At 41.0% G+C, this 27,059-nt stretch overlaps 1 protein-coding gene across 1 annotated transcript; it reads right to left on the minus strand.

Moving 5' to 3' along the window:
* Positions 1–9,829: 9,829 nt before the first annotated feature.
* On the minus strand, positions 9,830–10,371 carry LOC123139127 (uncharacterized). The gene is made up of 2 exons (XM_044558924.1): positions 10,182–10,371; positions 9,830–9,915 (listed from the first exon to the last, which is right to left on the minus strand). The coding sequence occupies exons 1-2, from the start codon at positions 10,369–10,371 to the stop codon at positions 9,830–9,832; spliced, it is 276 nt and encodes a 91-aa protein (XP_044414859.1).
* Positions 10,372–27,059: the final 16,688 nt, after the last annotated feature.

Consider the following 27,059-nt stretch of genomic DNA (forward strand, 5'->3'; position numbering starts at 1 on the left):
GTATTTTAATATGATGATGGTATGCTTTAGATTATTTGTTGGATATTGCTATGACTTGGATTATAGTTTGATAGTTGATATCGGAGTATCGGTGATCACAGTTATATTTTTGGGGATAAATTATGTCATTAAGTTGGTCAGGTGCCACTGAACCGGGCTTTTCCAGTGCAACCACATTTGCCTTCTATGGGAAGGCCCTAATGCGGTCTATTGTCGTGCCTCTCGCCGGTGCCTCCAACGAGGGAAGGTTATGGGCGTGCAGTAGCCTGGCCCGGTAAGCAGACATAACCTTGTGTGCCCGTAGTTGTTGTTAGGTGCCTTTTTGTCCCTGTTTGGGACCGTTTCTGTTTTGCCACGACGGTGGCCGTTGATGCCTTTGGTAGGCACGAGGCCACCCAGGACTGAACCCAAAAGGGGTGTCGGTCGGAGTGGCCAGGAGAGTGTCATGGCAGTAGATCGGTATTGTCAGAACGCCATTAGTCCACCCGAATGGGAGGGCGAGGCCATGGGTTCTATGATGTGGGTAAAGTGCGCTACCTCTGCAGAGTGTGTGTGTGTGTGTTTAATCTATCAATAGCTGCGTCCTCGGTCATGGGCATAAGTTCGTACTAGGTCACACCGTTCGATCAACACTCACATGATGGAATGACTTATAGGTGATGTATATGTTGATATTGTGAGCTGTAATAGTTTGGCACGATGATGATGATGATGATGTTGGGATGATCTTGAGAAGGATCATTCAATTTTTTATGTGGTCACGAGGTGATCATGTGGATATTCCGTTCGTGATCTATGAATGATCACCGTTCGATTACGAGGTAACCCTTTGAACCTGGTGTGGTTCCGTTTGTGATCCATGAGTGATCACCATTTTGTTTTGGTCACGAGGTGATCGAGATGGTATATTGCTTGGCCGGTTAGCCAAGTGTGAGATGGTTCATGTGGTACTTGAGATCTGAGATGATGGCTGATCAGTGTGCTAATAGTTCATATCGTGATTACTAGTTGCTTCATCATGGTAGCTGTTAATTTAATTAACCTGTTTAATGCTATGTTATTGTCTTGCCTTGATGCTTTTGGTTGTTGTGAGCTTGCAAGTACATTCAATGTACTGACCTGGCGTGTCATGCCAGATTATAGGTGATGTCGTGATTGCTTGATTGCTTGTCAAGGTTTCCGTGCGTGCGAGCTAGATCGTGTCCCAGTCAGAGTCCCTGCAGAGTGGAGTTCACCACCTTCGTCGTTGTTCCGCTGCTAGAAGTATTCCGCTGCTTCGAGTTGTTCTGCTGCTAGCATAGAGCAAGTGTAGTATCACAGGCGTAGTGAAGCCGTGCTGATGTGCTTCTTTGTAACATCATACCCTTGTACTATTATTCTTGTAATAAGAGCTGATTTGTTCTATGTCAAGCAGTGTCGTATTCCAGTGACTTCTCCTTGGGTGTTCCGGTTTCTCTGAGCCGAGGTGCCACAGGCTTGGTATCAGAGCAGGTCTAGCTGTAGGAAGCCCTAGTCAGCGCGAGCGGTAGAAATCGGTAGAAATTGGTAGTATAGAGTCTGGCTTGTTGATTGCATTTGGTTGCTGCATTTGTTTGTTGCATAGCATGCATATAGCCTTATTATTTTGCTACTGACGATTTATCTGGTGAGCGTAGGTGGCATCGGTTCGGACCCACTACAGCTCAGCCCCTGCATTTCTCCAATTTTCTTTTCTTGCTTGTTCTTCGGTGTTTGGTGTCATTTCTGTCCCAGCAGAGTGATGACAAGTGATCTCGACACTGTTTGCAATAATGGTGCTCAGGTATCGCGCCGATGTCTTTCTTCCGGCCCCACCTATCGTTTCGGTGATAGACATGCTTCTATCATGGATCGTTCTTTTATTTTGTCATGTTGGCAACCCTTAATGATCTTAGTTGTCAAGAAAGGGCAATGTCAGCAGCCTCCGTTTTTCCCCGCTATCCTATTTCTTGGACGAGTACGGATCTTTTTCCGTTTGCTTGATAATAATGTGGTTGCGACCTTCGTGTCCTACTACATGGCTAAGCTAGCACTTGGTGTAGCGCTGTTTACACCAATTCTTCCACACATTTATTCGTCCTCGTGCACATCATCACAGCATGCTAGATCGTAGTACCGGAGATTCCGTGAAATTTGTGTGCTTAAGTAGGCATGCATATTGTGTGACTAGCAGTAATATGTGACATTGATTGTGTGTGAATTGATTGTTGTTGTGTGCTTTTGTTTAGTTGAGTTTTCTTTTGCTTCTTTCTTTTGGGCCCCGGTGTTACATTAGTTTCCCCTATAAAGAGTTGCTAATCAACTGACACCGGACTCGAAGAAGCAATAAGGGTGTGAAATATTTGGAAGAAGCTCAGCTAGACATTATGGTCAACCCAGTCAACTGCATTATGACATTAATATCTGCTCAGAATACCAATGGTGTATTGGATTGACTATCAGCATCGAGTCTACATCGGTGCAAAATCCTCACATCAGTTATGATCCAGCCAACAGAAAGACAAGTCAGTTGCAAGATCAACGGTGTGTTTTCAGACAGAGGTATGGATCATATACAAAGTTCTTGCTCAACAATGCATGATGCTTCAAATATGTTATCATCCAAAATAAAGTCAGAATGTGATATGCTCAAGAAAGACAGTCAAACAAATTTTCCCATACAAATAATCAGCCACAGAATATTATGGGTGTGTGTATGGATTTCAGTCTGCATATCAGTATGAAGTTTTGGATATAAGAAACCCGGTATTCTTCCACATGCTATCGGAAGAAATTTATGATCAAACCTGGGGAGAAGCTTCTCAAGTACGGAACTCAGGCTTCTCCAGCACAATAATCAGACCAAGCTTTGTGTGTAAGCTATAAAGCCTTCTTCTGCACGATAACCAGACAAAAGATTTGAGCAGAAGTTAACAAGTCTTCCTCAGCAAGCTACTCGGATGGCTTCTCTCGTAAGCCACCCAGTCCGCATCAGTACCACAATATTGTACCATCCTCAGAGATTATATGATGAGTTGCCAATGTATGGCAGTACCTCTCAAGAATCAGACTCACAACATTTTGGCCAGAAGCACAAATCAGTCAAGGCATAGTCTTCTTCAGAAATCGAGTGTTCGGTGGCATATCCTTCTTATATATGGTGAGCATGCATCCCCGGTCATATCAGTCACTCATACGAGATACAGCAAGGATCCAACAGATATACCTAAGGAAAGTAAGGATCCCACAACCTCATGAGTCAGACAAAGGAAGATGAGCAGAGATACATCTCATGAATTACAAGGATTGACAAGATCTGGAGATGACATCACAGAATCAACAGTCTTGTCAATGGTCATCAAGGTCATTATTCACACAACTGATAAGGAGATATCATAAAACCTTGTCACCTTCTTGTATGATTGGCCTCAACAATGAGCTCCGTACAACTACAAACCCCGAATATATGTCGTATGTGTGCGGACCCGAGTCAGAAAACAAGCACAAGGAATAATGTCAAAATATTGCACTAATCACGTCCATGGTCATACGAAGAATCAAGGACAGATGTGGCCAAGTTATTTCAGTAAGGTATCCCAACAAATAAAATCATGACCATTAAAGGGTGAGACTGACAGCAAAGGTATGATAATTTTTGCACGACCATCAGGGTCCAGATACCCAAGTCAGTTGCAGGCCATAATCCCATATGGATCCACGAAGGCATACTCTCAGCGGCCTACTCTATTTACAAGGATTTGCATATCCCGCTGACCCGCTTAAAAGGATTAGTGTGGAATATCCACGTCTGTTCTATCAGATCCAAGATTTCTTTGCAACCTCCACGGTTTGACCGCAAAGGCAGTGTTAAAGCATATCACAGCCTATTACCACATGTGGATATATCGACCACATGAGAAAAATCAAAAGCCGAACAATCAGCTCAGACCCGGTGTACTCACCGATGGAACCAAGTACACGGTCAGTCTATCAGGAAAAGCATTTGTCCGTCAGCCCCCTATCGGGCCAGTCTCAAGTTGTAAATATTTGAGATATGACACAGCTATAACTCCATTCACCATTATATTGCTCACGATAGAAGGCAGTCGAATCTTTGGTACATAGCTCATGCTCGAGCCAAAGAAATAAATCAAGATAAATCAGTACCACCTATGAGCAGTAAGATCCCATCAGGAGAATGGCCATGATTCTCATCATTTATTGCAACCAGAAGGCCTGCATTTTTTTGAAGCAACCCCATGGCAGTAGTAAAAATGTTTTCATGACCAAAGTAAAAAATTTATGCTCAGATCCATTGGATATCACCGCAGATATGAGAAAAGTTGCGTCAGCAAAAGGATTTGGTATGTGAGCAAAAACCCGTCAGAATTTGGGAATGGTGAAGCAAACCACCCTAGAGCAAGGTAAGTTGATCATTCGAAATTCTTGGGGGAACAATAAATAATGGAAAAAGGATACCCGAGTTGGAAACTGTGTCTTCAAGTCGTACTTGTTCCCTGAGCAATTAAATCTCTAGGACGAGATTTCTTTAAGGGGGTAAGAGTTGTAACAGCCTGGTTTTTGGCCCTTTTCTTTTTCTTTTGATTTATTTGGTTTTTGCTCTGTTTTTCCTTTTGGAGTGGTTCTATGGCCTTGCCACCTAGGAAATCATCCTCATTCCCCCTCCCAAGTGGCTCATCATTCTAGAAACCTTGCCAAGACCATGTCACTTCACTCCTTGACCAAACCCTAAACTCTTTTTCTAGGGAATATTCCTTTTTCTATTAAAGGAATAACCCTATCTACCGTAGGTTGTGAAGCAACCTATATTTCTGTCCATCCAAAAATCCCCAAATAATTCTCATAATTCCCTTGGGTCATATATTGCTCAAATATGCCCAAACATTTCCATGGCCAGTTCAAAATAATTCCCCAATATTCCATTTTCTATTCTGCCCTGAATGGCACTTTGTGAAGGAAGTGTCATTTATATTTTCCTAGTGGCTCCCAAGATTTTTGGGCATGCTTATATATCAAAATAATTACTTCATACACAAGTTCAACTTTATTTTCCTAGCCAATCTTCCTTAGTGATTTTTCAAAGTTTTTGTCAGACAGAAGGCTTTGTGAAGGAAGTACTAGCTAGGAGTATCCAAATGAGTTTAAATTTTGCACACTCCTTAATGTGCTCGTATTAACCCCCTCCTCCCATTTGCAGCCCCATACAGTCATCTATGTGAGCACAGGAGCAAATCTTTGATTTTGGCAATATTTTCATGTTGTGAAGCAAGTGTATTTTCTATTGCTTCAAAACTTCTGATAAATTACCAGATCAGTTTTATACCCATAAAACATCTCTCTACCCAATTTGGAATCATTTCATTGAGCAATTTGATCACCAAAATTATTCCAAGTTTCTGGACAGAATTGATGCTTGTGAAGCAAGTGCCATTTTGGCTTGTCCATTTGGTATGATCTTTTTACAGAGTCTTTATATGTCCATATCATGAGGTTTTGCCAAAATTCATCCCATTCCATCACTCCATGTGAGTTCATCATCCAAATCTTGATTCTGGACCAATTTTGGGGTTACACAGCAACTATATTAGTTTGGGATCCATTATGCTCCAAAACCTCCAGGATCATAGTCCTTTCGTATTTAATCATCCCAGACAACACCATTTGACCCAATCAGTTTCCTGTTGATCAGCAGTGCTCTGCCAAGTTTGATGAAGTAAACTTCAGAGCTTAGTTACCATTTAACAGTAGCACCCCAGATCTATCCATGGCCTCATAAATGCTCTATCGTGGAAGGACTATCATCTAGACAACGTTTTGGGTGTTTTAAAGCATTTAATTCTCCTGTTCGCGTGGTGACTACGACAATGGCGTGCATGTGCACGTGCTCTGTGCGTAGTGGCCGCGTGCAGGGCGTCGTTTCTGCTTAGTCCGCTCCCCACTTGTTGTCTTCACGCGCGTGAGCATGTCCCTTGGCTTCACCTCGTTGCCGACGTTCCCATGGACCCCTCTCCCCCTCCGTCCTCTTCCTCACCGACACAAGCCACCACGTGCCCACAGGCGAACAGCGGGATTTTGGCTCCGAGCTCGCCGTCTTCTTCCTCCCTGCGCTCCCTTGGCCGCCTCTTCCCCGTGAGCTCTCCCTCCTGTTCCCTCTCGTCGCCTAACCCTGAGCTCATGCGCGTGCACACGTGTCCGTGGCTCCGGCCACGCGTCGATGGCGAGTCCAGCTCGACCCCCTCCTCCGCCGCCTATTTAAGACCTCCCCCGAGCCCTCCGAGCGCTCCAGCAGTCCTACATCACTCCCAGTAGCGCCCCGTCCTCTCAAACAAGCTCGAGGAGCTCTCCTGCCCTCAAATGGCCGCCATGGCCTCCGCCCCTGCCCTCCTAAATTCACTCTTTGCCGAGCTCCTCCGCTCCCCATTCCAACTCCGGTGGAGTCCCTCAACTCCGGTTAATCCCTCCCGAGCACTGTCGCTCCCGTTCCTCCACCATAGCCTCGTCTTCAGTCCCGACCGAGCCTCCGTCCGCCGCGGCCACTCCATTGCTCGCTCCGGGCTTCCTCATCGCCCGTGCACCACCGAGGCGGGTGTGTGGTGTCAACCCTAGCCCACTGGTGGTCCAAGCTCCACCAGGGCTGGCCCGAGGCGCCGGGGCCAGCGTCGGCCGCGCCCTGCCTCGCCCTTCTGTCACGCCGTCGTGAGGAAGACGATGGAGGCGGGAGGAGGGAGTTCACCAAGTGCGTGGACCCCGCAGGACCCGCTTGTCAGCGACTTAAGCCTCGGGCCCGATTGCCACGCCGGATAAGTGGAAGCGAAGTTTACAGAATGCATTTTCGATGATGGAAAGCCTATTTCTGTTTAACTGCGGCTGAAAGTGCGCTTTCCCTTAAAGAAAACGTATTTCCGCCAAGTGCGCTTTCAGTTCAGCCGCCAGGGGCCTGTCTGTGAATAAATGTTTTACAAATTGGTCCCTAGTCTTCAACCCTTCATATCTTTTTACCCATAGCTCCAAATCAAGTGACTCCAAAGCCCATGTCTTCGTTTCGTCGAGCCTGTTATGATGGAATCATTTTCTCCATGTTTCGAAATTCTGAAAATGACCATTATGCCCTTGCCCTTATTCAGCCCCCTCTGAGAGAGAAAGATTTCCGGCGATTCGTTCCGCGAGCTTCTCGCACTTTCTCCCGGTGATTTCTTCCACCCCAGGCAAGCCACACCCTCCATTTGCATCACTGTAATGTAGTGACATGGTTTAATCTATTTGAACATGTTTAAAATATTGCTTTAGCTACATGACTTTGTGCACGGCATTTGCTTGGAGTATTATTTTGATCTTGTTGTTGCCATGCTATTGTTTGGATTACTAGGAGTTATGTTTGCAGTTGATGAGTATCGTGTTGCCATTGGGGTATTAGTGGTTGATATTATTGTTTTCATGATGATATCTGTTATTATATTTTGGAGTATTACTTTGGATGTCATGCTGCCTTTGGATTATTAGTGGTTAGTATGATTATTTTCATGATGCTAGTTGATGTTTTGTTACTGTTGCTTGGAGTATTAATTTTGGAGATGATGTTTACATGTGGATCTTAGTTGGATAGCTTTGCTCTTATTATTGGAGTAGTAGGATTATTGTTTTCGGATTCATCATGATAGAAGTGTTATGCTATCCTCAGAGTATTTTAATATGATGATGGTATGCTTTAGATTATTTGTTGGATATTGCTATGACTAGGATTACAGTTTGATAGTTGATATTGGAGTATCAATGATCACAGTTATATTTTTGGGGATAAATTTCGTCATTAAGTTGGCCAGGTGCCACCGAACCGGGCTTTTCCAGTGCAACCACATTTGCCTTTTATGGGGAGGCCCTAATGCGGTCTATTGTCGTGCCTCTCGCCGGTGCCTCCAATGAGGGAAGGTTATGGGCGTGCGGTACCCTGGCCCGGTAAGCATACATAACCTTGTGTGCCCGTAGTTGTTGTTAGGCGCCTTTTTGTCCCTGTTTGGGACCGTTTCTATTTTGCCACGACGGTGGCCGTTGATGCCTTTGGTAGGCACGGGGCCACCCAGGACTGAACCCAAAAGGGGTGTCGGTCGGAGTGGCCGTGAGAGTATCATGGCAGTAGATCAGTTTTGTCAGAACGCCGTTGGTCCACCCGAATGGGAGGGCAAGGCCATGGGTTCTGTGGTGTGGGTAAAGTGTGCTACCTCTGCAGAGTGTGTGTGTTTAATCTATCGATAGCCGTGTCCTCGGTCATGGGCATAAGTTCGTACTAGGTCACACCGTTTGATCAACAGTCACATGACGGAATGACTTATAGGTGATGTATATGTTGATATTGTGAGCTGTAACAGTTTGGCAGGATGATGATGATGATGTTGGGATGATCTTGAGAAGGATCATTCAGTTTGTGATGTGGTCACGAGGTGATCATGTGGATGTTCCGTTTGTGATCTGTGAATGATCACCGTTCGGTTACGAGGTAACCCGTTGAACCCAGTGTGGTTCCATTTGTGATCCGTGAGTGATCACCGTTTTGTTTTGGTCACGAGGTGATCGAGATGGTATATTGCTTAGCCGGTTAGCCAAGTGTGAGATGGTTCATGTGGTACTTGAGATATGAGATGATGGCTTATCAGTATGCTAATAGTTCATATCGTGATTATTAGTTGCTTCATCATGGTAGCTATTAATTTGATTAACATGTTTAATGCTATGTTATTGTCTTGCCTTGATGCTTTTGGTTGTTGTGAGCTTGCAAGTACATTCAATGTACTGACCTGGCGTGTCATGCGAGATTGCAGGTGATGTCGTGATTGCTTGATTGCTTGTCAAGGTTTCCGTGCGTGCGAGCTAGATCGTGTCCCAGCCAGAGTCCCTGCGGAGTGGAGTTCACCACCTTCGTCGTTGTTCCGCTGCTAGAAGTATTCCGCTGCTTCGAGTTGTTCCGCTGCTAGCATAGAGCAAGGGTAGTATCACAGGCGTAGTGTCGCCGTGCTGATGTGCTTCTTTGTAACATCAGACCCTTGTACTATTATTCTTGTAATAAGAGTTGATTTGTTCTATGTCAAGCAGTGTCGTATTACAGAGACTTCTCCTCGATCTATGGGCTGGAATACGGGGTGTTCCGGTTTCTCTGAGCCGGGTGCCATAGATACAACCTCAGTGTCATGTTATACAAATTTTTAAAATACTGAGTAGCTACCCTGATCAAGTCTGGAACGAAGGAAAGAAAAAGGAACTATAGATATATAGTACGCAAGCCATGGATCTTAGCAAGAGCAGCTACCTGGAAATATTACATGACCTTAGAAAAAAGATCATGCACATCCCTCCATATGTAGGAAACGACTATAAAAGCATGCAAGCAAATTTGGTATATACAAAATCAGTCTGTGCCACTTTCTTACTATGCATGTAAATGAATCAACTTCTTGCGATAACCAATAACATTTTACGAAACTATCTCTTTGCTTGATAAATGATAACCAACTATCAACATGTCCATAATTTCAATATTTTATCATAGGTTATCAGACCCTCAGATGCATCAGTTCGAAATATTGATTAATGTAACATGAGAGTAGAGCAGATGCTCATTATTAGTTGAACATGAGAAATATTTGTGCAGAACACTCATATCGTTTAGTCAGAACAACATACTCAGTTGTATGACATCTTACTTGCAAAATCATAAATATTGCTATTGAGCTCCCCCTGCCTACAAAATCAAATGAATTGGACTAATGCTATTTCATGTGAATAGCATGGGAAAATTAATCAACTAGCTCGATGAATAGTTTCAGGAACATGATGGCCCCCCTTGGTGACCAGTGGGAAGTCGCCTCCCGGTGGACCGGCAATACCAATTGACGGTCTCCTCCAAACCTTCATGCAATCAGGATTAGCAGAAAGATTTTTCTTTTTGCTGGTGACTTGGCATAGACAGTGGAAAGATTTCAAGTTCAAATCCAGTAGCTGCTCAAAGTATGACACTATAAGTAATTATCAGATGGATGAGGGGCGCACCTCTCGCCTCCTAGGAAAAAACCGAGTAGAAGTTTGCCCATAGAGACATAGCTGAGTCTTCGAGCTCTAGGCCGGCGGCCGCGGCCGCATGAGGACACGAGTCGGAGGAGTTGCACATCAATGACGGCCAGAGAGCAGTGAGGCAAGGTGGGGAGGCCTCGAGCAGAGGAAGGCGAGGGGTGGGCGGAACGCGGGCGCAAGGGGATGCGACGCGACATTGGCATGGGGAGGCATCTCAGATTCGCAGGGATTGATGCATCCTGGTCCATCCCCGCGCGCCGCCGGACCTTTGCCATTGACCACGCCTCCGGCCATCTCTCCTTCCTCTCCCTTCCCTCTCTCTTTTCTCCTGTCTCTCTCTCTCTCAAAATCTCTCTCCTCTTCTCCCGCAGGTAGCAACCACCATGGATGGTGCTGCCCAAAGCTTTGCTCGCCTCCCATGGCGTGCCCCCACCTCCACTCCGGTCTCTCCTCGCCGGATCCGCCCCGCCGCACCCTTTCCCATGCCCCTCGAGCTCCGGCCTCCTCCCATGGCGTGGCCCGCCTCGACTCCGGCCTCCTCCTCCCCGGATCCGCCCTGCCACGTCCATTGTCGTGCCCCTCGAGCTCCTACCTACTCCCATTGCCTTCGTGTTGCCTGCATCCCAGCCCTCGCTTGAGCGCCGTTGATTGCGCCACCATCCACGGAAAGGGAGATCTCCGTCGGCGCGCTGCACCTCTAGATAGGATCGGGAGGCTGTGCCGGTTTAGGCTGGGCTAATTTTTTTCTTTTCTCTCCTCGTACCGGTTCGGGCTGAATTATGAGTATGACTGCGGGTTGAATACCAAAAATAGGAAGGACTATTTTGCAAAAATGACGCGACGGTGAACCCGACAAACTCAACTCGTGCTTTATTATGAGGGAAAGATGTCAATAGGTTACTCCCAAAAATGATATAAAGTTGCTATAAAACGATTGTAAAACATCCAAGAATGATAATATAATAGCATGGACCAAGCAGAAATTATAGATACGTTGGAGACGTATCAGCATCCCCAAGCTTAATTCCTACTCGTCCTTGAGTAGGTAAATGATCAAAAATGTTTTTTTATGTGGAATATTGCCTAACATGTTCATCACATATTCTTTCCTTTATAGCATGGCCAATTGGACTTTTATATGGTTCAAATCAATAGTCTAGTTTTGACATGAGGACTTTAATACTCAAGTATATCAACAAGCAACCATGTCTTTCAAAATATCAACACTAAAGCCAGTTATCCCTAGCCCATTATGCTCAATCATTGATCCATTCATGGAACACACTCGCATATTAGCTACACCCAATGCTCAAGTACGATCATAGTGCCCCTCAGTTGGTGCTTTATAAGAGAAGGTGGAGACTCAAGTAAAAAAATAAAAAATTGCATAAAGTAAAGGCCCTTCGCGGAGGGAAGTAGGGATTTATAGAGGTGCCAGAGCTCAAAGTAAAAAAGATAGATATAAAACATTTTGGGTGGCATGCTTTTCCTGTCAACAAAAATGATCGAGTAGTTCCCAATACTTTCCATGCTAGATATATCATAGGCGGCTCCCAAACAGAAAATAAAGTTTATTCCCTTTGCCACCATACTTTCACTTTCCATGGCTAACCGTATCCACGGCAGCCTTCCATACCAACACTTTCCAAGGAATTTATTATTTGACAACATAAAGTAAATTCTTTTTTTTCATTTCGGGACTGGGCATCCCTAATACCTTTGCCTTACTCTCGTGCAATGACAAGTGAATACACACTCATCTTGAGAATAACACATCTAGCATGGAAATATATTAGCCACCCCCACCGTTTCATGAGCGGTACGAGCACACAAAAGAGAAATTTATTTTGAAAATTATAGATGGCACATACAAATTTGCTTAGAACGGCAAAAGAATATTGCATATAGGTAGGTATGGTGGACTCATATGGCAAAACTGGTTTAAAGAGTTTTGGATGCACAAGTAGTAATCATACTTAGTACAAGTGGAGGCTAGCAAAAGATTGAGAGGCAACCAACCAAGAAACGAAAAATCACATAAGCGAGCATTAAGCATAACTAACACCGAATAATGCATCACAAGTAGGATATAATTTCATTGCATAATCATTGACTTTCATGCTTGCACGGGGAATCACAAACCTTAACACCAATATTCTTACTAAAGCATAATTACTCATCAACATGACTCACATATCACTATCATCATATCTCAAAACTATTACAAAGAATCAAGTTTATTTTGTCCAATGATCTTCATGAAACTTTTTATTATATCCTCCTTGGATATCTATCACTTTGGGACTAGTTTCATATGTTGCTTTTGATAGCGCAAGCAAATATAAGTGAAGACAATGAGCATAAAATTTTTCTTTCTCTCAAAATAATTTAAGTGAAGCTTGAGAGAATTTCTTCAAAACTACTAAAGCACACTGTGCTCAAAAGATATAAGTGAAGCACTCGAGCAAATGACTAACTACTCCAAAAAGATATAAGTGAAGATCAAGCGAGTAGTTAAGTGAATAGGTAGCTAAGTGGGGACTCTCTATTATTTAAAAACTTTCAGATGTAAATATTTTATTAAAATAGCAAGCAAAACAAAACAAAATGGCATTCCAATAATAGCACAACTCATGTGAAGAAACAAAAACTTAGGCTCAATCGATACTAACCGATAATTGTTGATGAAGAAAGGTGGGATGCCTACCAGGGTATCCCCAAGCTTAGATGCTTGAGACTTCTTGAAATATTATCTTGGGATGCCTTGGGCATCCCCAAGCTTGAGATTTTGTGTCTCCTTAATTCTGTTTATATCACAGTTTCCCTAAATCTTAAAAACTTCACCCACACAAAACTCAACAAGAATTCGTGAGATAGTATAAACCAATGCAAAAACCTTATCATTCTCTAATGTAGCAAATCACTAAAATTATTATTCAACATTGCATACTAAATGCCTCTGCATATTTAATACTCCTATCCTCAAATAGAATCATTAAACAAATAAACATATGCAAACAATGCAAACATAACAGCAATCGACCAAAATAGTACAGTTTGTAAAGAATGCAAGAGTATCAAAACTTATTTAACTCCAAAAATTATGAAAAATTAACACACTGTAGAAAATTTATCAGAGCTTCTTGTGCAAAAAGTTTCAACATTTTATCACATTCTGACTTTTCTCGGGAAATTTTGCAATAGGAATAAACTTTCTGTTTTGAAACAGCAACATGTAGACTTGCAAAATAAGCATGGTAAAGGCTATCCTTGACATTTTTATTGAAAAGAAAGATGCAAAACATTATTTTAAATAACAGCAAGCAAATTCTAACAAAATAAAATGATGCTCCAAGCAAATCACATATCATGTGAGGAATGAAAACATAGCTCCAAGTAAGGTTACCGATAATGTGGGAGACGAAAGAGGGGACGCCTTCCGGGGCATCCCCAAGCTTAGTTGCTTGGATCTTCCTTGAATATGATCCTGGGGTGCCTTGGGAATCCCCAAGCTTAGGGTCTTGTCACTCCTTATTCTCCTCATATCAATATCTGACCCAAAACTTGAAAACTCCAATCACACAGAACTTAATGGAACTTGGTGAGATAGGTTAGTATGATAAAGCAAATCATTCACTTTGGTACCATCAAAGACAAGATTCATAATTGTTCTCACACAATGCCTACTGTAACTTATAATCTCCAAAAATTATATTGAGCAATATAAGCCATTGAAACTAGGAAACAAGCAAACAATGCATTGAAAATAGAATCTGTGAAAAATAGAATAGTCTGTAATGATCTGGACAACAACCATACTTCTGCTACTCAAGCAATTCTTAAAAATTAGTAAAACCTGGGAAATTTGTATATAAATATTGTGCAAAAGAATCAGGATTTTTTTCACGCTTATGTAAAATAAAAAATTATTTTTCTGGGCGCAAATGTTTCTGTTTTTCAGCAAGATCAAATCAACTATCACCATAGACCATCCCAAAGGATTTACTTGGCACTTTATTGAAACAAAAGCTATAAATCATGAATAATACAGTAGCTTAATCACATGAACACATAAAAATAATAGGGGTAAATGTTGGGTTGTCTTCCAACAAGCGCTTTACTTTAATACATTTTTAGCTAGGCATGATGATTTCAACGATGCTCACATGAAAATAAATAATAGAAACGTAAAGAGAGCATCATGAATAACATGGAAATCACATTTAAGTCTACCCCACTTTCTATGCATAGGTATTTTGTGAGCAAACAACTTATGGTAACAAGAATCAACTAGCATAGGAAGGCAAAAGAAGCATAACTTCAAAACTTTCAATACATAGAGAGGAAACTTGATATTATTGAGATATGTAGAAGCACATGTTCCTCTCCCATAATAATTTTAAGTAGCATCATGAATGAATTCAACAATATAACCATCACATAAAGCATTATTTTCATCATCCACAAGGATAGAAATTTATTTACACTCCACATAAGCAAATTTATTCTCATGAATAGCAGTGGGAGCAAACTCAACAAAATAACTATCATGGGATTGAAAATTAAAATCACGAAGATAAGTTTCATGGTTATCATTATTATTCATAGCATACATGTCATCACCATAATCATCATAGATAGCAACTTTGTTGTCATAGTCAAGTGCAACCTCTTCCAAAATAGTGGATTCATCACTAAATAAAGTCATGACCTCTCCAAATCCACTTTCATCATTATAATCATCATAAATAGGAGGCATGCAATCATTATAACAAATTTTCACATCAAATCTCGGGGGACTAAAAATATCATCTTCATCAAGCATAGCATCCCCAAGCTTATGGCTTTGCATATCATTAGAATCGTGGATATTCAAAGAAGTCGTGCTAACAGCATTGCAATCATGCTCATCATTTATACCAAACATTATATTGAATTCTTAATCTATCAATTGAGCACAATTTTCCTTCCCATCATTTTCATGAAAGACATTATAAAGATGAATAATATGATGCAACCTCAATTCCATTTTTTTGTAGTTTTCTTTTATAAACCAAACTAGTGATAAAACAAGAAACTAAAAGATTCAATTGCAAGATCTAAAGATATACCTTCAAGCACTCACTTCCCCGGCAACAGCGCCAGAAAAGAGCTTGATGTCTACTACACAACTTGTTCTTGTAGACTTGTGTTGGGCCTCCAAGCGTAGAGTTCTGTAGGACAGTAGCAATTTTCCCTCAAGTGGATGACCTAAGGTTTATCAATCCGTGGGAGGCGTAGGATGAAGATGGTCTCAAACAACCCTGCAACCAAATAATAAAAAGTCTCTTGTGTCCCCAACACACCAAATACAATGGTAATTTATATAGGTGCACTAGTTCTGCAAAGAGATGGTGATACAAGTGTAGTAATGATAGTAGATATTGATTTTTGTAAAAAGAATAATAAAAACAGCAAGGTAGCAATTGATAAAATGGAGCACAAACGGTATTGCAATGCTTGAAAATGAGGCCTAGGGTCCATACTTTTGCTAGTGCAATCTCTCAACAATGCTAATCTAATTGGATCATATAACCATCCCTCAAAGTGCGATGAATAATCACTCCAAAGTTCCTATCTAGCGGAGAACATAAGAATAAATTATTTGTATGGTACGAAACCAACTTAAGCTATTCTTTCTGATTGACCTATCCAAGAGTTCGTACTAAAATAACACCAAAGCAAATTCAGATTCCTAATACTCAATCCAACATAAAGAACCACAAGAGTGCCCCAAGATTTCTACCGGAGAAATAAAGACAAGAACGTGCATCAACCCCTATGCATAGATTACCCCAATGTCACCTCGGGAATCCGCGAGTTAAGTCCCAAAACATATATAAAGTGAATCAATATAAATACCCCATTGTCACCACGGGTATTCGTATGCAAGAGATATATCAAGTGCTCTCAAATCCATAAAAGTATTCAATCCGATAAAACAAAATCTCAAAGGGAAAACTCAATTCATCACAACAAGATAGAGAGGGGAAAACACCATATGATCCAACTATATTAAAAAAGCCCATGATACATCAAGATCATGACATCTCAAGAACACGATAGAGAGAGAGATTAAACACATAACTACTGGTACAAACCCTCAGCCTCGAGGGTGGACTACTCCCTCCTCATCATGGTGGCCGCCGGGATGATAAAGATGGCCAGCGGTGATTATTTACCCCTCTAGCCGAGTGCCGGAACAAGGTCTAGATTAGTTTCTTGTGGCTACACAGGCTTGCGGCGGCAGAACTTCTGATCTAGGGTTACCTCGAGGGTTTTTCGAATATTTGGGAATTTATAGGGCGAAGAGGCGATGCGGGAGGCCACCGAGGTGGGCACAACCCACTTAGGCGCACCTAGGCCCCTAGGCGCACCCTGGTGGGTTATGCTCTCCTTGAAGCTCCCCTATGGTACTTCTTTGGCACACCGGGTGTCTTCTAGTCCAGAAAAAATATCCAAAAAGTTTCACTCCGTTTGGACTCCGTTTGGTATTGATTTTCTACGAAGTAAAAAACAAGCAAAAAAACAACAATTGGCACTAGGCACTATGTCAATAGGTTAGTCCTAAAAAATGATATAAAGATGCTATAAAATGATTGTAAAACATCCAAGAATGATAATGTAACAGCATGGAAAAAGCAAAAATTATAGGTATATTGGAGACGTATTAGCATCCCCAAGCTTAATTCCTACTCGTCCTCGAGTAGGTAAATGATAAAAAAGAATTTTTCATGTGGAATGCTGCCTAACATGTTCATCACATATTCTTTCATTTATAGCATGGACATTGGACTTTTATATGGTTCAAAGCAATAGTATAGTTTTGACATGAGGACTTTAATAAACAAGCATATCAACAAGCAACCATGTCTTTCAAAATATCAACACTAAGGCAAGTTGTCCCTAGCGCATTATGCACTATCATTGATCCATTCATGGAACACACTCGCATATTAGCTACACCTAATGCTCAAGTACGATCATAGTGCCCCTTAGTTGGTGCTTTATAAGAGAAGATGGGGACTCAAGTAAAAAAATAAAAATTGCATAAAGTAAATAGAAAGGCCCTTCACGGAGGGAAGCTGGGATTTGTAGAGGTGCCAGAGCTCAAAGCAAAAAAATTGGAGATAAAACATTTTGGGTGGCATGCTTTTCCTGTCAACAAAAATGATCGAGTAGTTCCCAATACTTTCCATGCTAGATATATCATAGGCGGTTCCCAAACAGAAAATAAAGTTTATTCCCTTTGCCACCATACTTTCACTTTCCATGGCTAACTGTATCCACAGGAGCCTTCCATACCAACACTTTCCAAGGAATTTATTATTTGATAACATAAAGTAAATTCTTTTTTTTTCATTTTGGGACTGGGCATCCCTAATACCTTTGCCTTACTCTCGTGCAATGACAAGTGAATACACACTCATCTTGAGAATAACACATCTAGCATGGAAATATATTAGCCACCCCCTACCGTTTCATGAGCGGTACGAGCACACAAAAGAGAAATTTATTTTGAAAATTAGAGATGGCACATACAAATTTCCTTAGAACGGCAAAAGAATACTGCATATAGGTAGGTATGGTGGACTCATATGGCAAAACTGGTTTAAAGAGTTTTAGATGCACAAGTAGTAATCATACTTAGTACAAGTGGAGGCTAGCAAAAGATTGAGAAGCAACCAACCAAGAAACGAAAAATCACATAAGCGAGCATTAAGCATAACTAACACCGAATAATGCACCACAAGTAGGATATATTTTCATTGCATAATCATTGACTTTCATGCTTGCACAGGGAATCACAAACCTTACACCAATATTCTTACCAAAGCATAATTACTCATCAACATGACTCACATATCACTATCATCATATCTCAAAACTATTACAAAGAATCAAGTTTATTTTGTCCAATGATCTTCATGAAAGTTTTTATTATATCCTTCGTGGATATCTATCACTTTGGGACTAGTTTCATATGTTGCTTTTGATAGCTCAAACAAATATAAGTGAAGAACATGAGCATAAAATTTTTCTTTCTCTCAAAATAATTTAAGTGAAGCTTGAGAGAATTTCTTCAAAAATATTAAAGCACACCGTACTCAAAAGATATAAGTGAAGCACTCGAGCAAATGACTAACTACTCCAAAAAGATATAAGTGAAGATCAAGCGAGTAGTTAAGTGAATGGGTAGCTAAGTGAGGACTCTCTCTTATTTAAAACCTTTAAGATCTAAATATTTTATTAAAACAGCAAGCAAAAAAATGGCATTCCAAGAATAGCACAACTCATGTGAAGAAACAAAAACTTAGGATCAACCGATACTAACCGATAATTGTTGATGAAGAAAGGTGGGATGCCTACCGGGACATACCCAAGCTTAGATGCTTGAGACTTATTGAAATATTATCTTGGGATGCCTTGGGAATGCCCAAGATTGAGCTTTTGTGTCTCCTTAATCCTTTTATATCACGGTTTCCCTAAATCTTAAAAACTTCATCCACACAAAACTCAACAAGAATTTGTGAGATAAGTTAGTATAAACCAATGCAAAAACCATATCATTCTCAACTATAGAAAATCACTAAAATTATTATTAATCATTGCATACTAAATTCCTCTGCATATTTAATACTCCTATCCTCAAATAGAATCATTAAATAAGCAAACATAACAGCAATCAGCCAAAAAAGTACAGTCTGTAAAGAATGCAAGAGTATGAAAACTTATTTCACTTCAAAAATTCTGAAAATTTAACACACTGTAGAAAATTTATCAGAGCTTATTGTGCAAAAAGTTTCAACATTTTATCACGTTCCGACTTTTCTCGGGAATTTTGCAACCACGATAAACTTTTTGTTTGAAACAGCAACATGTAGACTTGCAAAATAAGCATGGTAAAGGCTATCCTTGACATTTTTATTGAAAAGAAAGATGCAAAATATTATTCTAAATAACAGAAAGAAAATTCTAACAAAATAAAATGATGCTCCAAGCAAAACACATATCATGTGACGAATGAAAACAAAGCTCCAAGTAAGGTTACCGATAATGTTGGAGACGAAAGAGGGGATGCCTTTCGGGGCATCCCCAAGCTTAGTTGCTTGGATATTCCTTGAATATTACCTTGGGCATCCCTAATCTTAGGGTCTTTTCACTCCTTATTCTCCTCATATTGATATCTCACCCAAATCTTGAAAACTTCAATCACACAAAACTTAACGGAACTTCGTGAGATAGGTTAGTATGATAAAGCAAATCATTCACTTTGGTACTGTCAAAGACAAGATTCATAATTGTTCTCACACAATGCCTACTATATCTTATAATTTCCACAATTTATATTGAGCAATATAAGCCATAGAAACTAGGAAACAAGCAAACTATGCATTGAAAACAGAATCTATCAAAAACAGAACAGTATGTAATGATCTAGACAACAACCATACTTTTGCTACTGAAAGAATTCTGAAAAATTAGGACAACCTGGGCAATTTGTATATAAATCTTGTGCAAAAGAACCAGGATTTTCTCACGCTTATGTAAAAAATAAAATTATTTTTCTGGGCGCAAAAGTTTCTATTTTTCAGCAAGATCAAATCAACTATCACCATAGACCATCGCAAAGGCTTTACTTGGCACTTTATTGAAACAAAAGCTATAAAACATGACTAATACAGTAGCCTAATCATGTGGACACATAAAAATAGTATGGGTAAATGTTGGTTTGTCTTCCAACACGCGCTTTTCTTTAATGCCTTTTTAGCTATGCATGATGATTTCAATGATGCTCATATAAAGATAAATAATTGAAACATAAAGAGAGGATCATGAATCTCATGGCAATCACATTTAAGTCTAACCCACTTCCTATGCATTGGTATTTTGTGAGCAAACAACTTATGGTAACAAGAATCAACTAGCATAGGAAGGCAAAACAAGCATAACTCCAAAACTTTCAACACATAGAGAGGAAACGTGATATTATTGAGATATGTCGAAGCACATGTTCCTCTCCCATAATAATTTTCAGTAGCATCATGAATGAATTCAACAATATAACCATCATATAAAGCATTCTTTTCATGATCCACAAGCATAGAAATTTTATTACTCTCCACATAAGCAAATATATTCTCATGAACAGTAGTGGAAGCAAACTCTACAAAATAACTATTTTCGGATTGAAAATTAAAATCATGATGATAAGTTTCATGGTTATCATTATTATTTATAGCATACATGTCATCACCATAATCATCATAGATAGCAACTTTTTGTCATAGTCAACTGCAACCTCTTCCAAAATAGTGGATTCATCACTAAATAAAGTCATGACCTCTCCAAATCCACTTTCATCATTATAATCATCATAAATAGGAGGTATGCAATCAATATAACAAATTTGCACATCAAATCTCGGGGGACTAAAAATATCATCTTCATCAAACATAGCGTCCCCAAGCTTATGGCTTTGCATATCATTAGCATCATGGATATTCAAAGAATTCAAACTAACAACGTTGCAATCATGCTCATCATTTATACCATACATTTTATTGAATTTTTCTTCTATCAATTGAGCACAATTTTCCTTTCCATCATTTTCGCGAAAGACATTATAAAGATAAATAATATGATGCAACCTCAATTCCATGTTTTTGTAGTTTTCTTTTGTAAACCAAACTAGTGATAAAATAAGAAATTAAAAGATTCAAATGCAAGATCTAAAGATATACCTTCAAGCACTCACCTCCCTGGCAACGGTGCCAGAAAAGAGTTTGATATCTACTACACAACTTGTTCTTGTAGACTTGTGTTGGGCCTCCAAGTGCTGAGTTTTGTAGGACAGTAGCAATTTTCCCTCAAGTGGATGACCTAAGGTTTATCAATCAGCGGGAGGTGAAGAATGAAGATGGTCTCTCTCAAACAACCCTGCAACCAAATAATAAAAAGTATCTTGTGTCCCCAACACATCAAATACAATGGTAATTTGTATAGGTGCACTAGTTCGGCGAAGAGATGGTGATACAAGTGTAGTAATGATAATAGATATTGATTTTTGTAATAAGAACCATAAAAAACAGCAAGGTAGCAATTGATAAAACGGACTACAAATGGTATTGCAATGCTTGAAAATGAGGCCTAGGGTATGTACTTTTGCTAGTGCAATATCTCAACAATGCTAATCTAATTGGATCATATAACCATCCCTCAAAGTGCGATGAAAAATCACTCCAAATTACTTATCTAGTGGAGAACATAAGAATAAATTATTTGTAGGGTACGAAACCACATCAAAGCTATTCTTTTCGATTGATCTATCCAAGAGTTCGTACTAACATAATACCAAAGCAAATTCAGATTCGTAATACTCAATCCAACACAAAGAACCACAAAGAGTGCCCCAAGATTTCTATCGGAGAAATAAAGACAAGAACGTGCATAAACCCCTATGCATGGATTGCCCCAATGTCACCTCGGGAATCCGCAAGTTGAGTGCCAAAACATATATCAAGTGAATCAATATAATACCCCATTGTCACCACGGGTATTCTTATGTAAGACATATATCAAGTGCTCTCAAATCCATAAAAGTATTCAATCCAATAAAATGAAATCTCAAAGGGAAAACTCAATTCATCACAATAAGATAGAGAGGGGAAAACACCATATGATCCAACTATATTAACAAAGCCCATGATACATCAAGATCATGACATCTCAAGAGCACGAGAGAGAGAGAGAGAATAAACACATAGCTACTGGTACAAACCCTCAGCCCCGAGGGTGGACTACTCCCTCCTCATCATGGTGGCCGCCGGGATGATGAAGATGGCCGGTGATGATTTCCCCCTCCGGCCGAGTGCCGGAACGGGGTCTAGATTAGTTTCTTGTGCCTACAAGGCTTGCGGCTGTGGAACTTCTGATCTAGGGTTACCCCGAGGGTTTTTGGAATATTTGGGAATTTATAGGGTGAAGAGGCAGTGCGGGAGGCCACCGAGGTGGGCACGACTCACCTGGGCGCGCCTGGGCCCCCAGGCGCGCCCTGGTGGGTTGTGCTCTCCTCGGAGCTCCCCTCTGGTACTTCTTTGGCCCACCGGGTGTCTTCTGGTCCAGAAAAAATTTCCAAAAAGTTCCGCTGTGTTTGGACTCCGTTTGGTATTATTTTTTGCAAAGTAAAAACAAGCAAAAAAAACAACAACTGGCACTAGGCACTATGTCAATAAGTTAGCCCCAAAAAATGATATGAAGTTGCTATAAAATGATTGTAAAACATCCAAGAATGATAATATAACAACATGGAAAAAGCAAAAATTATAGATACGTTAGAGACGTATCAGCATCCCCAAACTTAATTCTTACTCGTCCTCAAGTAGGTAAATGATAAGAACAGAATTTTTGATGTGGAATACTGCCTAACATGTTCATCACATATACTTTCCTTTATAGCATGGACAATTGGACTTTTATATGGTTCAAACCAATAGTCTAGTTTTGACATGAGGACTTTAATAAACAAGCATATCAACAAGCAACCATGTCTTTCAACATATCAACACTAAAGCAAGTTATCCCTAGCCCATTATGATCAATCATTGATCCATTCATGGAACACACTCGCATATTAGCTACACCCAATGCTCAATTACAGTCATAGTGCCCTTATTTGGTGCTTTATAAGAGAAGATGGAGACTCAAGTAAAAAAATTTGCATAAAGTAAATAGAATGGCCCTTTGCGGAGGGAAGTAGGGATTTGTAGAGGTGCCAGAGCTCAAAGCAAAAAATATAGAGATAAAACATTTTGGGTGGCATTTTTTTCCTGTCAACGAAAATGATCGAGTAGTTCCCAATAATTTCCATGCTAGATATATCATAGGCGGTTCCCAAACAGAAAATAAAGACAAGAACGTGCCTCAACCCCTGTTGCCTAGATTACCCCAATGTCACCTCGGGAATCCGCGAGTTGAGTGCCAAAACATATATCAAGTGAATCAATATAATACCCCATTGTCACCATGGGTATTCATATGCAAGACATATATCAAGTGCTCTCAAATCCATAAAAGTATTCAATCCGATAAAACAAAATCTCAAAGGGAAAACTCAATTCATCACAACAAGATAGAGAGGGGAAAACACCATATGATCCAACTATATTAACAAAGCTCGGGATACATCAAGATCATGACATCTCAAGAACACAAGAGAGAGAGAGAGAGAGAGAGAGAGATTAAACACATAGCTACTGGTACAAACCCTCAGCCCCGAGGGTGGACTACTCCCTGTTGGGAAACGTAGCATGCAATTTCAAACAAATTCCTACGCTCATGCAAGATCTATCTAGGAGATGCATAGCAACGAGAGGGGGAGAGTGTGTCCACGTACCCTCGTAGACCGAAAGCGGAAGTGTTAACTTAACGCGGTTGATGTAGTCGAACATCTTCTCGAGTCAACCGATCAAGTACCGAACGTATGGCACCTCCAAGTTCTGCACATGTTCAGCTCAATGATGTCCCTCAGACTCTTGATCCAGCAGAGTGTCGATGGAGCCAATGAGTTCCATCAGCACGATGGCGTGATGACGGTGTTGGCGATGTGATCCGCGCAGGGCTTCGCCTAAGCACTACGATGCTACTATCGGAGGAGTAAACGGTGGAGGGGGCACCACACATGGCTAAGAGAATAACTGTTGTGCCTTTGGGGTGCCCTCCGACCCCGTATATAAAGGAGGAGGGGAGGAGGCGGCCGGCCTAGAGGGGCGAGCCATGGGGGGAGTCCTAGTAGGACTCCTAGTCCTAGTAGGATTCCCCTTTCCTTTTCCGAAGTGGCAAAGGGGGAAGGAAGAGGGGGTAGGAGAGGGAAAGGGGGCGCCGCGCCCTCCCCTAGTCCAATTCGGACTCCCATGGGGGGGAGGGCGCGTGGCCACCCCTTGTGGGCTATCCCCTCTCTCTCCCATGGCCCATGTTGGCCCATTACTTCCCCGGGGGGTTCCGGTAACCTCCCGGTACTCCGAAAAAAATCTGAAACTTCGCGAAACCATTCCGGTTTCCGAATGTAACCTTCCAATATATCAATCTTTACCCCTCGACCATTTCGAGACACCTTGTCATGTCCGTGATCTCATCTGGGACTCCGAACATTCTTTGGTCACCAAAACACATAACTCATATAATACCAATCGTCATCAAACATTAAGCGTGCAGACCCTACGGGTTCGAGAAAAATGTAGACATGACCGAGACACCTCTCCAGTCAATAACCAATAGCGGAACCTGGATGCTCATAATGGTTCCCACATATTCTATGAATATCTTTATCAGTCGAACCGCAATGTCAATATAGTTATTCCCTTTGTCATCGGTATGTTACTTGCCTGAGATTCGATCGTCGGTATCTTCATACCTAGTTCAATCTCGTTACCGACAAGTCTATTTACTCCTTATGTAGTGCATCATCCATAACTAACTCACTACTCACATTGCTTGCAAGGCTTCATATGATGTGCATTACCGAGAGGGCCCAGCGATACCTCTCCGATACTCGGAGTGGCAAATCCTAATCTCGATCTATGCCAACCCAACAAACACCTTCGGAGATACCTATAGAGCATCTTTATAATCACCCAGTTATGGTGTGACGTTTGATAGCACACAAGGCATTCCTCCGGTGTCCGGGAGTTGCATAATCTCATAGTCGGAGGAATATATATTTGACACGAAGAAAGCAGTAGCAATAAAACTGAACGATCAGTATGCTAAGCCAACGGATGGGTCTTGCCCATCACATCATTCTACTAATGATGTGATCCCGTTATCAAATGACAACTCATGTCCATGGCTTGGAAACTTAACCATCTTTTGATCAATGAGCTAGTCTAGTAGAGGCATACTAGGGACACGTTGTTCTGTCTATGTATCCACACATGTATCAAGTTTCCGGTTAATACAATTATAGCATGAATAATAAACATTTATCATGAATAAGGAAATATAAAATAACAACTTTATTATTGCCTCTAGGGCATATTTCCTTAAGTCTCCCACTTGCACTAGAGTCAATAATCTAGATTACATTGTAATGAATCTAACATCCATGGAGTGTTGGTGCTGATCATGTTTTGCTCGTGGAAGAGGCTTAGTCAACAGGTCTGCAACATTCAGATCCGTATGTATTTTACAAATCTCTATGTCTCCCTCCTTGACCAAATATCAGATGGAGTTGAAGAGTCTCTTGATGTGTTTGGTCTTTTTGTGAAATTTGGGTTCCTTCGCTAAGGCAATTGCTCCAGTATTGTCACAAAAGATTTTCATTGGATCCTATGCACTAGGTGTTAAACCTAGATCGGATATGAACTCCTTCATCCAGACTCCTTCATTTGATGCTTCCGAAGCAGCTATGCACTCCGCTTCACATGTAGATCCTGCCACGACGCTCTGCTTGGAATTGCACCAACTGACAGCTCCACCATTCAATAAAAATACGTATCCGGATTGTGACTTAGAGTCATCTGGATCAGTGTCAAAGCTAGCTTCGATGTAACCATTTACGACAAGCTCTTTGTCACCTCCATAAATGAGAAACATATCCCCAGTCCTTTTCAGGTACTTCAGGATGTTCTTGACCACTGTCCAGTGATCCACTCCTAGATTACTTTGGTACCTCCCTGCTAAACTTATAGCAATGCACACATCAGGTCTGGTACACAGCATAGCATACATGATAGAACCTATGGCTGAAGCATAGGGAACAACTTTCATTTTCTCTCTATCTTCTGCAGCGGTCGGGCATTGAGTCTGACTCAATTTCACACCTTGTAACATAGGCAAGAACCCTTTCTTTGACTGATCCATTGTGAACTTCTTCAAAACTTTATCTAGGTATGTGCTTTGTGGAAGTCCTATGAAGCGTCTTGATCTATTTCTATAGATCTTGATGCCCAATATGTAAGCAGCTTCACCAAGGTCTTTCATTGAAAAACTCTTGTTCAAGTACCCTTTTGTGCTATTCAGAAATTTTACATCATTTCCAATCAACTATATGTCATCCACATATAATATTAGAAATGCTATATGCCTCCCACTCACTTTCTTGTAAATACAAGCTTCTCCAAAAGTTTGTATAAAACCATATGCTTTAATCACCTCATCAAAGCGTATATTCCAACTCTGAGATGCTTGCACCAGTCCATGAATGGATCGCTGGAGCTTGCACACTTTGTTAGCACCTTTAGGATCGACAAAACCTTCTGGTTGTATCATATACAACTCTTCTTTAAAAAATCCATTAAGGAATGCAGTTTTGACATTCATTTGCCAGTTTTCATAATCATAAGATGCAGCAATTGCTAACATGATTCGGACAGACTTAAGCATCGCTACGAGTGAGACCGTCTCATCGTAGTCAACTCCTTGAACTTGTCATCCTTTGTAACAAGTCGATCTTTATAGATAGTAACATTACCATCAGCGTCAGTCTTATTCTTGAAGATCCATTTTTCTCTATGGGTCGCCGATCATCGGGCAGATCCACCAAAGTCCACACTTTGTTCTCATATATGGCTCCTATCTCAGATTTCATGTCCTCGAGCCATTTATCGGAATATGGGCTCATCATAGCTTCTTCATAGTTCGTAGGTTCGTCATGGTCAAGTAACATGACTTCCAGAACACGATTACGGTACCACTCTGGTGCGGATCATGATCTGCCAGACCTACGAGGTTCTGTAGTAACTTGATCTAAAGTTTCATGATCTCTATCATTAGCTTCTTCTCCAATTGGTGTAGGAATCACGGGAACAGATTTATCGGATGAACTACCTTCCAAATTAAAAGCAGGTACAATTACCTCATCAAGTTCTACTTTCCTCCCACTCACTTCTTTCGAGAGAAACTCCTTCTCTAGAAAGGTTACGTTCTTAGCAACAAAAATCTTG

Source organism: Triticum aestivum, chromosome 6B (genome assembly GCF_018294505.1).
Source record: "Triticum aestivum cultivar Chinese Spring chromosome 6B, IWGSC CS RefSeq v2.1, whole genome shotgun sequence".
Lineage (NCBI taxonomy): Eukaryota > Viridiplantae > Streptophyta > Magnoliopsida > Poales > Poaceae > Triticum > Triticum aestivum.